Genomic DNA, 14,895 nt, shown 5'->3' with positions numbered 1-14,895 from the left:
GGATGCAATTGTTTTGGACCCTTCCACTGCGGTACAATGTAATTTAAAGGCTGCAAATTAAATCATGAGATCCAAAAGAAAGGCCATGATCACACAGAAAATGTAGTTTAACCAGTTGACATCCGCGGTGTTAAACCCCCTTCCCATCCAGGCCATTTTTCAGTATTCAGCGCTGCGGTACTTTGAATGACATTTATTCCGCCATGCAGCGCTGTACTGAAATTAATTTTATACCGTTTTTTGGGGACACATAGAGCTTTATTTTGGTGGTATTTAATCACCACTGGGGTTTTTATTTTTTAATATATTAAGGAAAAACTACAGATTTAAAAAAAAACAAAAAAACAGTTTCCCCAATATTAAATTCTAAAACATTTATTATTACCAAATTTTTTGGTAAAATATAAAAGATGGGGTCACGTTGGGTAAAGAGACACCAAACATGTAAAGCCATAAAATTGCGCATGCCCGCGAAACCTCAAAAAAACTACATTACCCAAAATTGGCCATAGGCGACGCATTAAAAGCTTTTACTGCTCATCAGTTTAGTGTTATCAGTGATTGATGGCCCTAAAATGATTGCTCTCACTTCGGATACCATCCCCCTATATATTAGCACAGGCACACTGACAGGTCCTCTTTATGGAGACATTAGGGGTCTCTAGACCCCTAATGTCACCTGGAGACCCCAAAAGAAGCTGATGAACCACAGATTTGCTTCATCAGCTTCTTCTCTCTGGCAGTAGGAGCCAGATGATTGACAGGTGAATGCGGAAGTGATGTAATACACATCACTTCTGCATTCACACTACAGAGGGAGAACAGCAAGGAGCTGATCTCCCTCCCTCCTTCTCCTGAAAACCACGGCAAGGAGGTGGGGCAGGAAAAGCAGGCTGCTACAAATTATCTGAGTGGCCATACAGCTGCCCAGATTACTTGTACAAATCGTGCGGCGCCTCCTCTGCTTTACATTTAGCTCTGCAAGGCAAAATGTAAAAAAAAACCCCCACCTGCCCAGCACCCGGAACTGCATGTCTTGGGCTTCCTCTGATAGGAATTGCGCAACCCTGTTTCACGTTTGAAAAGAAGTCAGCAATGCCAGCTCCGATTTCTATCTTGATAGTTTTAGCTTAAAGAAACTCTGTCACTGGGGTGGGGGTGGGGGGTAGGAAGACCTGCTGGAGGTATAAAGTGCAGGGACCTAGAAGTGAATCTCAGGAGATTCTTACAGGCAAAGCTTCGACACTTGCTTAAACCTGACTATCCATTTTTGCCTCCTTGCAGTGGCGCTGCCCATCATAGTGATAAGCTAATAGGAATGTAGGGAGGTGGGGCTTAGCAGCAAATATGCAATCTAAAACTCTTCTTAGCATTATCCTCAATATATGTAGTTATTATTATCAGCCTTTATGTCTCTCCAGGAATGCTACTTATAACTCAGTTCATACAAATGCAATGGTTGTTTCAAGAGACCAACAAAAGGACATTTCATACACATAAAAATATGGTACATTCCTTCATTCTATCTCTTGCAATAAAGTTCAAGGCTAATCAGTAATACAATGCTGACTAGGTGACTTTCCTCTATGAACAGCTCTTACATTAGGTCTGTTGGCGCCAGGAGGAACTGCATTCATTAATGTGTACATATTGTCTCCAGAGTTTGTGGAATCTGAAACATAAATAAACATATGGTATTTAATCATTTGACACCACAAAAGCAATGTTTCATTTTCGCTTTACATTAACAATCTGCTACAGGAAAACAAACTATTGTAATAAAACAATGAATGTTTATCTAGCCAGAATCTTAGTATTACGGTTAGCATTTTCTCCTTTTTCAATCAACTGTTCATATATAAGAGGAGATTGTCAGAAGATATGCTACTGAATGTGAAACGTAAATGACTATACAAGTGAACCATTAGTGTAATAATGGAAAAGGGTGATAGAATTTTCATCTGATCTTCTCTTCATCAATACTGATAGAACAGAGATGGACAGAGATATCCCAGTGGTCCCACATTACGGCCTCACTAAGACACAGAGATGTCTGGACTGCAATTTTTTGAAGCATTGAACCTCTATGTTTGGGGTTGCAATCCTACTTTCTTTACATGACATTGTAAGATCAATAAGAAATGGAAACATTTGTTGTAGAATAAAATTACACAGTAAAATTAACCTGTCAGAGACAATAAACTTTCAGTAGCCAAAAAATGTGGGCCTCTCTTAAACAGGTTTCACTTTGTTACTGGGAATAACTTCCCTGGCTTTAGGACTACATCCCAACAAACGTCACCTCCGTGTCCTACGTCTAAGGCCCCGTTCACATATAGCGACATACCTTTTGCAGCGGATCCGCACGGCCGGGATAGCGCGACTTTCGGGGCGACGTTCCAGCGACGGTAGCGCGACCTTCCCCGTCGGGCTCCATAGAAAAAAAGTAAAATCGCGCAAAATCCGTCGAAAAAAGGGTCCGGTAGAAGCGACTTGCGACCGCGACGAGCGACGCGCGACATGGAGTTAAGACAGCTCCATTGAATAACATTGGCCGGCGACTTCTCGCGATATCGCGCGGCAAAAATGCGCGAAATCGCGCGACAATTCGCTATATGTGAACGGGGCCTTAGTCAGCTTAGCTGGACAGTGGAACGGCAGTTGATGGGATTTAGACTACTAGTCAAGAAAGTCAGTCACAGGTAAACCTGCCTGGGGACGAATATGAAACAGTGTCTTCTCTAACCCCTTCATGACTGAGGCCTTTTTTTTCATTTTTTGCACCCATGTTATATTCCACATTTGCCTGAAAATGACTTAGAAGCCCCCAAACATTATATATTTTCTGAATGCCAAGACCCTATAGAATAAAATGGTGGTAGTTGCAAATTTTTATGTTGCGCAATATTAGCACAACTCCTTATTAAACCACAACATTTAGTGAAAAAATTAATTAAATGCCCCAAAACACAACAAAATACAATTTTTTTTAATGAAATCTAAAAGATGAGGTTACAACGAGTAAAACGAACCCCAACATGCCCAGGTTACAAATTGCGTGCGTCCGTGAAACGGCGAAAAACTGCAGTACCCCAAAAAGTCCATAGAAGACACTTTAAAAGCCCCCACAGGTCATCAATTTAGAGATAGCCCAAAATACTGGCCCTAGAATTATTGGTCTCACTCCGGCGTGTGCGGCGATACCCTTCTACGGGACACAGAAGCGATCTGGCGACAGGTAAGTCGCCAGAATCGCTTCTGTTGTAAAGCCGACAGTCGGCTTTACAAGTTTAAACAGACCCGATGCTGGCGACATACACTGTGCATCGTCAGTCACAAAGGGGTTAATACAAGGTGCAGAAGGGAGATACAAGAACTAAGCTGTCCAGTTAAATGCACAGAACTGTGGTTGAAAATAAGGAATGATCATTACATAGGAGCAAAGGATATATTTGTGGTATATACACATGTGATAGCATCATTGCCAGAAATAGCATAATAGTTTTCCCTTATTTTTTTGTATATTCTCTGAGGTTTTGTATCTGGTACAGATGGGGAACATGGAGGCGTTGGCCTTAGCAGTTGGGTAGGTACTTTCTTTGCTTTTCTACAACAACAATGACTGGAATGGGCAAGATCTTTTCTCTATTTTGTACATGGTGACAGTGTTATTTAGAACATGTAAATGTGAGAACTGTACCTGCTGGGCTGGGCATAATAGGTGTGCCGGGAGGACCACCACCACCAGGAGGACCCTGCAGGGAAGGAGACAAAAGACATTCCATTACCTTCAGTCATAAGAAATGCAGGGAATACAAAATATATTTATTAGAATACATGGAAACAACTACACAGTCTGAGTTGATGATGGCTGGTATAAATGTTATTATTTTAGATAGTGTATAGAATTTTTCCTGTCTATGTCCAATTGTAGAGATATCCCTTTTGTAGATACAACAGGAAGTGAGAGGAAATCTCTCTAAAGTAAGGGAAACTCTCTCTAAGCAGTTGTCACCACAGTAATTGTCCCCACTGGAAGGTTTCTCCTCTACTCCTGTTCTGGTGACACACCAAATTTTTGAATTTCACTTACTTTCAGTCTTGGTTGTATAGTCACTAGGATAAATAGAGAGAGTGAATCTTCTCAATGAGGACATAGACACCAATACATATCTGACAGGGGTTCTTGTCCCTTACCGCTCTATCCAAAACTCAAACAAGTTTTGGGTTTTAGATGCATTTTAAGCCAGGTTTGGCTTAATATTGTTGATGGTGAGACAATCAAAATAGACTGTATGCTGTGCATGTTTTCCCTGTGCTTGCATGGTTTTCCTTCACTCTCCAAAGACATGCTGGTAGGTTAACTGGCTCCTGTCTAGATCGGCCCTGTATGCATGCATGTGAGATAGGGATCTTAGATTGTAAACTCAGATTCATGTGAATGTGCAACTATGTAAAGCGCTGCATCAATTGTTGGTGCTTTATAAATACCTGTAGTAATAATATTAAACAAAGGCATTGTTTACAATTACGTTATCGTTCAGGTTGGGACTTAAGTGCCCTTAGGAAAACTTCTTACTGCCCTTAGGAAAACGTCTTACATTACAAAAACCGCTTTACTAATATAGAAAACTAGTTTGCTATTTACTTCATAAAACAGTAAAAAGTGTGTGTGTGTACATTTTTTTTTTTTAAACTAATGATAAATATGCACGTTGTAAACAAATACATGAAACCAAGAAAAGCAATGCTTTGAGCCTGCACAAGGTTTATGAATGCCCCTTTTGTCTGTTCCTTCAAATATTTTCTCTACCGCTAGGAACTTAGTTTGGATTTTTCATGTTTTACCTTGTGACTTAACATTACTCCGTGTGATGAAAACAAATTTAAAATGTATAAAAGTGGAAGCAATGATCCTATGGGCATAAAAATGTATGGTTTGTTTTTAGGGATTATGTGCCAGTACATTTATTGGTTCCAATAAACTGACCGCATTAGACTCTTCAGAATCATTTGCAGCAATGAGGTATTCAGAATCTGAAGTACCTTTTAACAGTCACACTTATTGCGGTGGATGGTATTATGTAGCTAAGCCCGGCTCTCCCTGCATCTGTGCACAGATTGGTAACGGTTCTTCAAACGAATATCAACATATGCATATTAAACGACAGACAAAACAGCCGAACATGGCTCAGATGTTCACTGTGCACACAATACACAAGGGCTCCTCTTAACATCTGGATAACTATTTCTTTGACTAAATAAAATGTAACATCAATTCCAATGAGCAAACAACACCAGATGAACTTACTACATAATTCCCGGGAGATGCAGATGAGTAAGGTATCTGAAAGCAAATAAAAATCAAAGTTACTCTTTTATTGCTCAGAGACAACATCTATCGATTGGTTTCCTTTTTGTATAATGTTGTTTGCAAGACATATTCTTCTTGTTAGCCAGATTAGTTCATCGTGTGGCACACAAATATTAAATGTTTATTGGCTTATAAGGAGTAGCTGCTTTTATACCAGGTAATAGCTGTGTTGAAGCCATGTCCTCTAAAGATTAAAGCTAAAAATAACACGGAACAATGCAGAAAAAAAGTATTCGGTTTCTGATGGTTTGTCCCGACTGTAAAGATTTTCCATCACTTCCTGAACTGGGGGAGTGAGGAGAAATGTCCCAGTGGGAAACAAACAAAGCAGTAAAACCTGACAAAGTTTGTAACGTCTCTTAACCTTAAACTAATTTAAAAAAAAACAAACATTTTGGCATGAGTTGATCTAGCAAATTACTTTGAAGGGACTGCAGTGGTGGTGGTCTGAGAGTCGTCATAATTACTGTTGGCCATGTGGCAGCATTTCTAAGCTACCGATTGCATTAGACTGTTCTCTGTAGTCTGCCTCCTGTCCAGAAAAGAATCACAACAAAAGGTGTTTTATAGAGGGGTGAGAGGGGCTTAGGGCTATAACCGTATGCTGCAAAATACAGCATGTCCTTTTTGTGCTGGTGTTAAATTCTACAAGTCATCTACAGGTAAAATGCATCAGTGAGCTGTAAATACTAACCAGGAACCATTGCAACTGTGTCAGGCTGTCCATCAAATTTACTTTGAATCTGTTGTTGAGCCAATCTGAAGGCCACACGAAGTTTGGAGGTCTGTAGCTATTGACTCTGCAGACAGTTGGTGACTTCTGCGCACTGTGCGCTTCAGCATGCGCTGACCCTGCTCTGTCATTGGTGTTGTTCCCAGTTGCTTCCACTTTGTTATAATACCACTAAGAGTTGACCCCGGAATATTTAGTAGTAAGGAAATTTCACAGAACACCTAAATCAAATGATTTGGAGGGGTGTCCCAATACTTTTGGCAATATAGTGTGTATGTATGTATATGTATATATATTTTGAGAAAGCTGGTTGGATGACCAGTGAAACAACTGCAAGAAAAATACAGCAAGTCCAGTTGCCTTGACTTATTCTTTACAGATATTCTATAGTTCAGCTCCTTTTTACCTTAGATGTACATTTTTTCAGAAAATAAAGCAGCAATCACCACAGTTCCATGTCATTACCAGGAACAAATTAAAACTAGCACTGGCAGAATCGTTGTTTTAGTGAGATATAGGTATCCTTACTGAATTTGCATTGCCAGGGTTGGGCCACGGTCTTCCCCCTCCAGGTCCCCTATGAAATAAATGAACAAGAATACATCTTTCAGTCCTCAGGCACATCAGGTCATATATGGAACCAAAATCTGCTCAATTCCCACATCATAAAACGCCTCATTCCCAAGGTAAATTATCTGCTGGGCATACATTACATTTAATATCCTGTCCCATCATGTCATTCTAGAGGCAATTCATCAAGTATAGACATGCGTATGATTCCTGCTGCACTCCTCTTCAACTACGAGCTCATTCATGACAGCAGAAAATTAACCTTTTGTGCTTTATGCCCACAATACAGCCAGGATCTGGCACCAATCCTGGATTTCAAGTGTCAAATTCAAGGTGTGTAGACAGCAAACCTTCAGCAGCATTGTTGTATCAGAATTATTATGGGGTATCATTACCACAAAGAAAAGTTATCATTAGCGTTCACAGGAACGAAAATCAGCAGTTTAAACGCGTCCCTCAATCCAAAATGGATATTTGAATTCTTGGCAGATGCTGGAAAGTTGAAGAACCCCTGGCTTTATGTTATCCTTTTAGCAGATAACAGCCTTGTGCTGCAGTCATTATATTGGAGTTTCAGTCTCCCATTTGGACCTCTAACTGATTTTATATTACAAAGAATGCTAAAGACTTTAATGGGTCATGAGTTGAAAGATTAATGGCAGGGGAGTTTGCAAAGCTTGTAATTACAGCGGGGAGATCTCTTATTGGTGTCCTCACCAATATGGTAACATAATATAAATGTATAAAAAACACTATTTAAAAGGATCCATCCACCCAAAGCTACGATTTATGTTATTGGCTGATGCTGGGGAGATGAAGCAGTCAAGGCTTTATATTTTGTTTCTTGGCAATCTGGTGATAAATCCCCCTACTGGTAATGATCTTGGTAGAAACCCGGAGTACAGCCGCAACAGCCATTACAGCATGCAGGTGGGCTGAGCGCTTATACTGAGATCTCCATTAGATTCACCCACCCTGATAAGAGTTATATTATGAACAATGCCACAGACAATATTTATTACAGCATGAGGAGTGCATAATCTCTGCACAATCTCTTTTAGATTACCAAAGCTAAGTAATGCGAGGACATAAAATCACAATGGCAATAAGGTCATGGGTATTTTAGTGGCTTACTTACATGTTCATTCCTGGCATTCCTGGACCACCAAGAGCATTAAGAGGTGGTCGCATCCCTCCTCCATAGCTCTGTAATGATAACCAAGGGTCAGACTACCACAAAACAAAACCGAAGAGGAAAGGAGAAATAAAAGAGAGCACATTAATGACAGCCTAGGGTCTGAATAAACAGAACTATAGGCAGAAAAGAAAAGCGGTCACTGGAGTCAGGAGGCCGGTGTGCTGCCTCTTTACGGATGCCCACATGACTACTGATATTACCATGTGTAACACACTGAAAACAACAGAGGTAGCAGAATTCTGATGCTTAAAACACTAATTTACAAAAAACTTTGCATAGCTTATTCTCCCAGGTAAACTGAGCTACATTACTTCTGTCCGAGTTGCCCAGCTGTTGTGAGAACAGGGCTAAAACAAATTTCTTATTTATAGTTTACAATAGTCTTTATTGTCAGAGCACAAGCCCAGTTTCTGATGGGATATTGTACAAAGACAATATATTCTGATAGGCAACAAGAATCACACTCAAAATGTCAGACAGAGAAGTTGCATTGGGTAACATGGGGGCTTCACTTATCTTCAATAGGTATATTTATACAGAACAGAATGAATGGGCAAAATATCGCATTATGGACACTACAGAAAGCTGAAAAAATAATCCTAGGAAATGATCATAGAAAATAAATACATGTTAGTAACAAGATACAATTCAAGAAAACACTGGAGAGAATGCGCATATAAATGTAACCATTGCTATTCCCAGAGTATCAATAGTTACATTTATCTCCAAAGGTCTCTTGAATTGTAACATTGTATCAACTTACTAAAATGTATTTATTTCCTATGATCCTCAGCTCCATCTCGTGGCCATAATGCGGTATTTTCCCCATTCACTGTGTTCTGTATAAATAACATTAGACCAAAAGAGAAAAATTACACTTTGAAAATCAATTTTTACCCAATTCTTTAAACACCTGCTTAACTCAAACAGAATAAATGTACATACAGGTTCACTGGACAAAGAAACTATGCAAATCTTTTATAAATAGACCCCTTAGTGTAAGAAATATAAATGTAACCAGAGTCCTAGTTTGATCAAAACTGGCCTTCCAAAGAAGGAAGGACACACTACAATTTAAATGTTGCTTAACAAAAAGGTAGAGGTGAATTGGCTAATAATATGACAGTATTGTCCCCTTAGCTGGAAGGTGCAGCGCTATGCCCAGTGGCTGTCGGAAAAGCAAGTGTTACATTCTGTCACTTTCCTCACTGCTCACAAAATTTGCAAATAAGAAGAGGAGAGAAAATTTTGTATGGATTGTTTCTTCTTGGCATACCTCCAACTATCAATCATTTGGAATCAAATCGCTTTTCCTCTTTCCTCCTCAGTTGTCCCTCTTTTTGGTCTGATGTACAGATATCTATGAAAGGTTCTATTTTGCTACCAAAAGTGTTATTTTACACTAAAATCTTTATCCTATCTCTTAATTACCTTGTTTGCTATTTAAAAAAGCCAGTATAAAGGAAATGTAATAGTGAAAAAACGGTTTAACCAATTGATTTTGGTATATACAGTAAATTCTCAATGGTCCGCATAACTGGGGGTGTGGCAGGGGTTGTATCATTGTCTTAATGCATTGTACTGAAAGGCGTCCCTCTTCCTCATCGCAGAAAGTTAAGAGGTATCATTTCTGGTGCCCTGGACTGCTATTCCAGAATAAAGTGGTACTGCTCCTAGATTCACTGAACATAACTCCGATCAGTATTGTAATAGGCTGTAGACATACATGGTGTGATGGCCATGGATACGTACATGTAAGAATACCGCACTAATAAGTTTAGACGAAAGGAGGAGGTGTGTTTCAGGGCCCATTCACACCACATCCAGATCATCTCCAGACCAGACCAGATTGTTTCTGGACCCAAAATGCATCTTAATGTATTCCTATGCTATTTCTGGCCTCTGTTCACACCAGCGCAGTCCGTTCCAGATCAGACCAGAAAAATACCGCATGTCTGATTTTGTCTGGTCTGGAATGCACTGGAACTGCGGCAGGTTCACACCATTTTCCGGACCAAATCTGGTCCGGAAAATAGTGTGCACCTGCCCTAAAGGTGGAAATATAACTTCAATAAGAACAGCTGTTAGTTACTATTAAACAAATGACATACCTGTGGACCAAGAGGAACCATTCCCCTGGGGCCGCTCATTCTCTGCATTGGTCCACCCATATTTGGATGACCTACAAAACAAAACAGATAATAAAATATATATTACTTCATAGTTTTCCACCATTCAGCTTCAAAGGTTATGTTTGTTGTGATATCTTCTTTATGCTTTTTTTTTTCTCATTGCTAACAAACTTAAAAAGAGAGAGTCATCCTATTTTACTTATTTATCATTGAGAGCCTGTTACCCGATGCTTTGTAAAGGAGCAACATGAGGGATCAATGTGGCTGTATTTACACTGCAAATATCACCGGGGTAAATTTTCTTGGATTAGGTTGAAGAATAGGGTGTGCAAGTGACTATTACCTTTTTCAGTAGTATACGAACAGTCCGCACAATCCAGAGAATTCCAATACTTCAGACTTTAATGAAATTCACAGCAAATCCAGTACAAGTATTCCTCACTTAACGACCGAGTTCCGTTCCTACGACCAGGTCGTTAAACGAATTGGTCGTTAAGTGAGGAAATCTATACAGTACTGTATTAGTACAGTACTGTATAGCATTGCAGATGTACAGTACCGAACAGTGTACTGTACATCGGGCAATGAAAATACTTACTGGGACCCGCAGTGAAGATCGGAGGACATCACTTCCGCATGCGACACATCACACTGACGCGCAAGGTCGGAGGTCGATCGGCGGTCCCTCGTAAGTGCGAGTGGTTGCAAAGCAGGTAAGTCCGATGAATGTCTGTATAACATTGAATTAAAGTGTATAAAGCAGCAAATACCAGCACTGCACACCCCCAACCAGCTACAACCTCTCACATGTTTTCACCTGTAGGCTTATTCATAGAGAAGCAGGGAGATTTTTGCACCTCTTTGAATAAGCCTACGGGTGAAACATGTGAGAGGTTGTAGCTGGTTGGAGGAGTGCAGTGCTGGTATTTGCTGCTTTGTACACTTTAATTCATTGTTATACTGGATTTGCTGTGAATTTCATTAAAATCTGAAGTATTGGAATTCTCTGGATAGTGCAATCTGTTCGTATACTACTACATTCCAAGGTGGAGACGCACCTATTGGACCAGCACCAGGGGAGTCCTGATGGCGGCTAAGGAATTGGAGCGGTGAGATTTCCTTTGGCTCTATATTACTTTTTTCAGCCACAATTAATTTTTTCAGGTGTAACAAATGTAGATATTAAGTGTTAGTTGTGCCAGAAATCTCCATGCCAATAATTCTAATATTTCTTGCTCCAAAACTCCCACTCAGAAACACAACCAAGCTAATTTTCAGGAGCCAACGGCTTAGATACCGCTAAAAAGAGAACTATGCTGACAAAGTGGAGAATATCTGTTAACATTATTTCTCCTTTTTTTGTTGCCGGGGTCGATGAGATTTTCGCCTTTAATTCACAGAAGCCTAAAGTATTTATATAATTCTTGGATGTTATTTGCTAATTTAGTGATCACTTTTTTCCTTTTAGTGCAAGGATATGCTGAATTACTTGCATGAATGTTATATTTTTGTAGCATACTGAATTTAAAAAGTAACTAACAGACTATCACATATATTTCTGCTTTAAAAAGGTACTGTTGCCATTGTGGCTGGCATTAACAGCGAGCTTTTTTTGCAGATAGACACAAAAGATCATTTCAGGTGATGACAAAAAAACAAAATATAGAATAATTATAAACAGAGGCTCCCAGTAGTTAATTGATGACATTTACAGACCGACAAATTTGTTAATACCCTTCCATGAAAAACAGAAGAAGAAGCCACAATTTTCTCTGACATAACTTGAAACTGACAAAATTAATTGACATCCAACACAAACAATATTTTCCCAAAAAATTAGACTTTGCATGTGTTCTACATTCAAAGCAACAGAATATTTAAATAAAACATTGTCACTGGTGACCACATAAGGCTACTGTGTTGCCCACACATGGAGACTCTGAATTAGCTATGTCTTAGCTTGACCAGTCTTATTTAATTATTTGATCCTTCCAGTATTTGTAGATTGCACAGCTTTAGTTAAGGGGGGGTTTGGGGTGGCGGGCGGAGAGGGTATGTTATAAGGTGTTGTTGAACATATGTATGATGTGCCCCTGAGTGTTGGTGACATGTGTCTCTTTGTATACAACTACCCCCCTGTCTGTCTTGGTCCGAAAAAACAAAATGGAACAGTTTCATGTTGGCAGACTTGATATGGACAAAAATGATGGGCCCCTTAACCTAATATTTTGTTACACGGCCTTTAGAGGCAATCAAGGCAAACAAGCAATTTCTGTAGTTCTAAATGTGACTCAGCTGTGGCATAGTGATCACATGTAAAATGGAGGCTTATAAGCCTTCAGACTGTAGTGAACTCTGCTATGTCATCTATGTAAACAGTGTAATTGTCAGATACAACTGCATTATTAAAATAATAGCACAGTAATTCAAAAATAGAAAAAACAATGTAAAAGCAGAGTACCAAATAATGTCCTTTAAAAAGATAAAATCGGTTTAGGTATGAAATTATTCATACTACTTTTTATTGTAAAATTAACTAACCCATTCAGGCACTCCTAAATTTGGGCATAAACACCACAAGCAAAAGCCTGAGCTAAAGACATAGAATGATGTGCGCACACTCAGAAGTGAATGGGTCCCAGCTCCTCACCCGGACACAGCAGCCTTGCAACAGTTAGCGGAAGCATCACCTTGGATTGTGATGATGCAGCACAGCAATGACTGAATGGCAGCGTAACTCATATTCTGCGCAGAATGCAAAGAGCGGAGACCGGGATTTACTCAACATACTCATCAATTTCTGTAGAAATGTTTCAAAGCTATGACAAACCCCTTCTAGGCTGGAGTATGCCAAATCAATTCACTTTTTCAGTTTACAGTCACAAAAGCGCTACTGTCAAATACTATTACCTTTTATGGAAATGATTTGTTAAATACTATACAAAAATCAATATTCATTGCCTGTTGTTGTAATAGAGGTTAAACACTTGATATTATGTTTAGCCTTGAATCTTTGCATAAGTAGAGTAGATTAGCCTGATGGTCTGGTTAATAAAATGCATCAGCCGACTCCAGATGATAATTGCAACTAATTAAAATATAGCAAATAATATATACAGTAATTATAGCAAGCGGTTACATCTCATCACCTTGCTGTCTTGAAGGGTCCATCCCACTGGGAAGTAACGTCTGGCTTCCAGGAACACCCCCAAGTCCCTGGATAAAAGAATAGGTTTGTTATACAAAGTAGTTATTTCAAATACAGTCCCGCAATAGTCTTTAGGGAGTTTACATGAGCGTTACCTGATTAGGTATTCTTAAGGGGGGACGTGGACCACCTGGATAACGAGGAGACATGAAAGGCTGAAAAAGAAAAAGTTTAGAACAATTATGAAATTGCAATCTATGCTTCTTCATTTGTTAAGGTAAAGTTATAATCCATATCCAGTGAAAGTTGCTTTATTGGATCTCGTTAGGTTAAATCTCTATTTCATTATATAACCTGCATATAACATTATGGTGTTTGACCCCATTAACAACCATCTTTTTATGGATAGTGTCTTCCATGTAAAAAAAAATGTGAACTCTGATGCGTGTTGAGATTTTTTCCGATGAGTTCTGTTAAACAAATAAGCTCTGAAAATCAAAATCTGGGTAAATCCTACAGAAATCAGCACTTTGAGCTTCCACGGCAGAGACTTTTTGCCATGCAATCACAACTGACGCTGCTTAGGGGACTATCTGCAGATTCCACCTTCAGGAGCAGACTTATTTTATTTTCTAGAGCTAAACCTGTACTAAACAGAAATATGATGGATCCCACTGCTTCTGAGAATGCTAGTTGCCTGGCACCCATACTGTTTCGATGGCTTTAATACATTCCAAACCAATGACCCAGAACAATTATGCAGATTCGGAGTTATGACTTCATAGCTGTATAGTTGTACTAGAGCCAATGACTTAAAGCACTGAAGCCAGAAAGAGCCAGGTAACTAGTATTATCAAAATTAGATCATATTTGTCTCAGTATGGGTCTGTTTAAATGCCTCTAAGCTATGGGAGGCAGAAAAGATTACGGTCTCACAAAATGCTTCAGAAGGCATTAATAATAAATAAATATATATCAATCATACACACGCTGGTGTAAAAGTTTAAATGTTTTTATTTCTTTAAAAAAGTATGACTGCCTGAAGTGTATAAAAATTACATATAAAAAATATTAAGGAGATCATTCAGGGAGAATGTACACACTGTTTTAAACCAATAAGAAAGGTGTCAGTTGTACATGGCTGTTATATGTGCCTAGTACAAATACGAATGTACCCAATCACAGATGAGCTCAGGAAATGGGAAGCAGAGGTGTTGCATGTAAGAACCAATCAGACATTAGTAAACATTTCCTAACCGTCAAAAGCAACATGAACAGCTGGAACCCAATTAGCTGCTGAGGACAACACCCCTGCTTGTTCCGTTTTTCAAAACAGAAGGTCTGGAATTATATGTCCCATTACGTTAACTCGAGTCTTACAGCATTTCCAAACAGCACAGCAGGAAACCATATATTTCATTTTATTTCAAACGAACCCAGACAGATCATCTCCGAAATGATTTTCATACTGTAGTAAACAATCAGTCCCACTAGATGGCACTAGAGTGATGAATCAAAATTCCTTCTTCTTTCTTTTCTTTTTAACCTTGTCACTTTCATTATTTTGAAAAACAGTGTCATTTTGTTTTGTTTTAAAGTATTTTCTTTAATACACATAGGGGTCGTATACTGCATTATCAACCATGATTATTCATCAAATCTAGTTTCTTCACGTGGATAAGAAAATTGGGTAAATTATTTAGATTTCCTCTGATGACTACGGTAATTCCTTGATTCCAG

General features: G+C 39.1%; 1 protein-coding gene across 1 annotated transcript in view; it reads right to left on the bottom strand.

Moving 5' to 3' along the window:
• SSBP2 (single stranded DNA binding protein 2) overlaps positions 1–14,895 on the bottom strand; it is a 196,252-nt gene that overhangs the window by 9,866 nt on the left and 171,491 nt on the right. The window contains exons 6-13 of the mRNA XM_018557212.1: positions 13,311–13,370; positions 13,157–13,223; positions 9,987–10,057; positions 7,816–7,883; positions 6,636–6,684; positions 5,312–5,347; positions 3,701–3,755; positions 1,602–1,672 (exon numbers count right to left, since the gene is read on the bottom strand). Coding sequence (XP_018412714.1) covers positions 1,602–1,672; positions 3,701–3,755; positions 5,312–5,347; positions 6,636–6,684; positions 7,816–7,883; positions 9,987–10,057; positions 13,157–13,223; positions 13,311–13,370 — 477 coding nt within the window. The remainder of the gene's footprint in view (positions 1–1,601; positions 1,673–3,700; positions 3,756–5,311; positions 5,348–6,635; positions 6,685–7,815; positions 7,884–9,986; positions 10,058–13,156; positions 13,224–13,310; positions 13,371–14,895) is intronic.

Source organism: Nanorana parkeri, unplaced genomic scaffold (genome assembly GCF_000935625.1).
Source record: "Nanorana parkeri isolate BGI_ZX_2015 unplaced genomic scaffold, ASM93562v1 scaffold272, whole genome shotgun sequence".
In the NCBI taxonomy this organism is placed as follows: Eukaryota; Metazoa; Chordata; class Amphibia; order Anura; family Dicroglossidae; genus Nanorana; species Nanorana parkeri.
The sequence above is the reverse complement of the archived record's forward strand: the minus strand, read 5'-3'. Positions and strand labels throughout refer to the sequence as shown.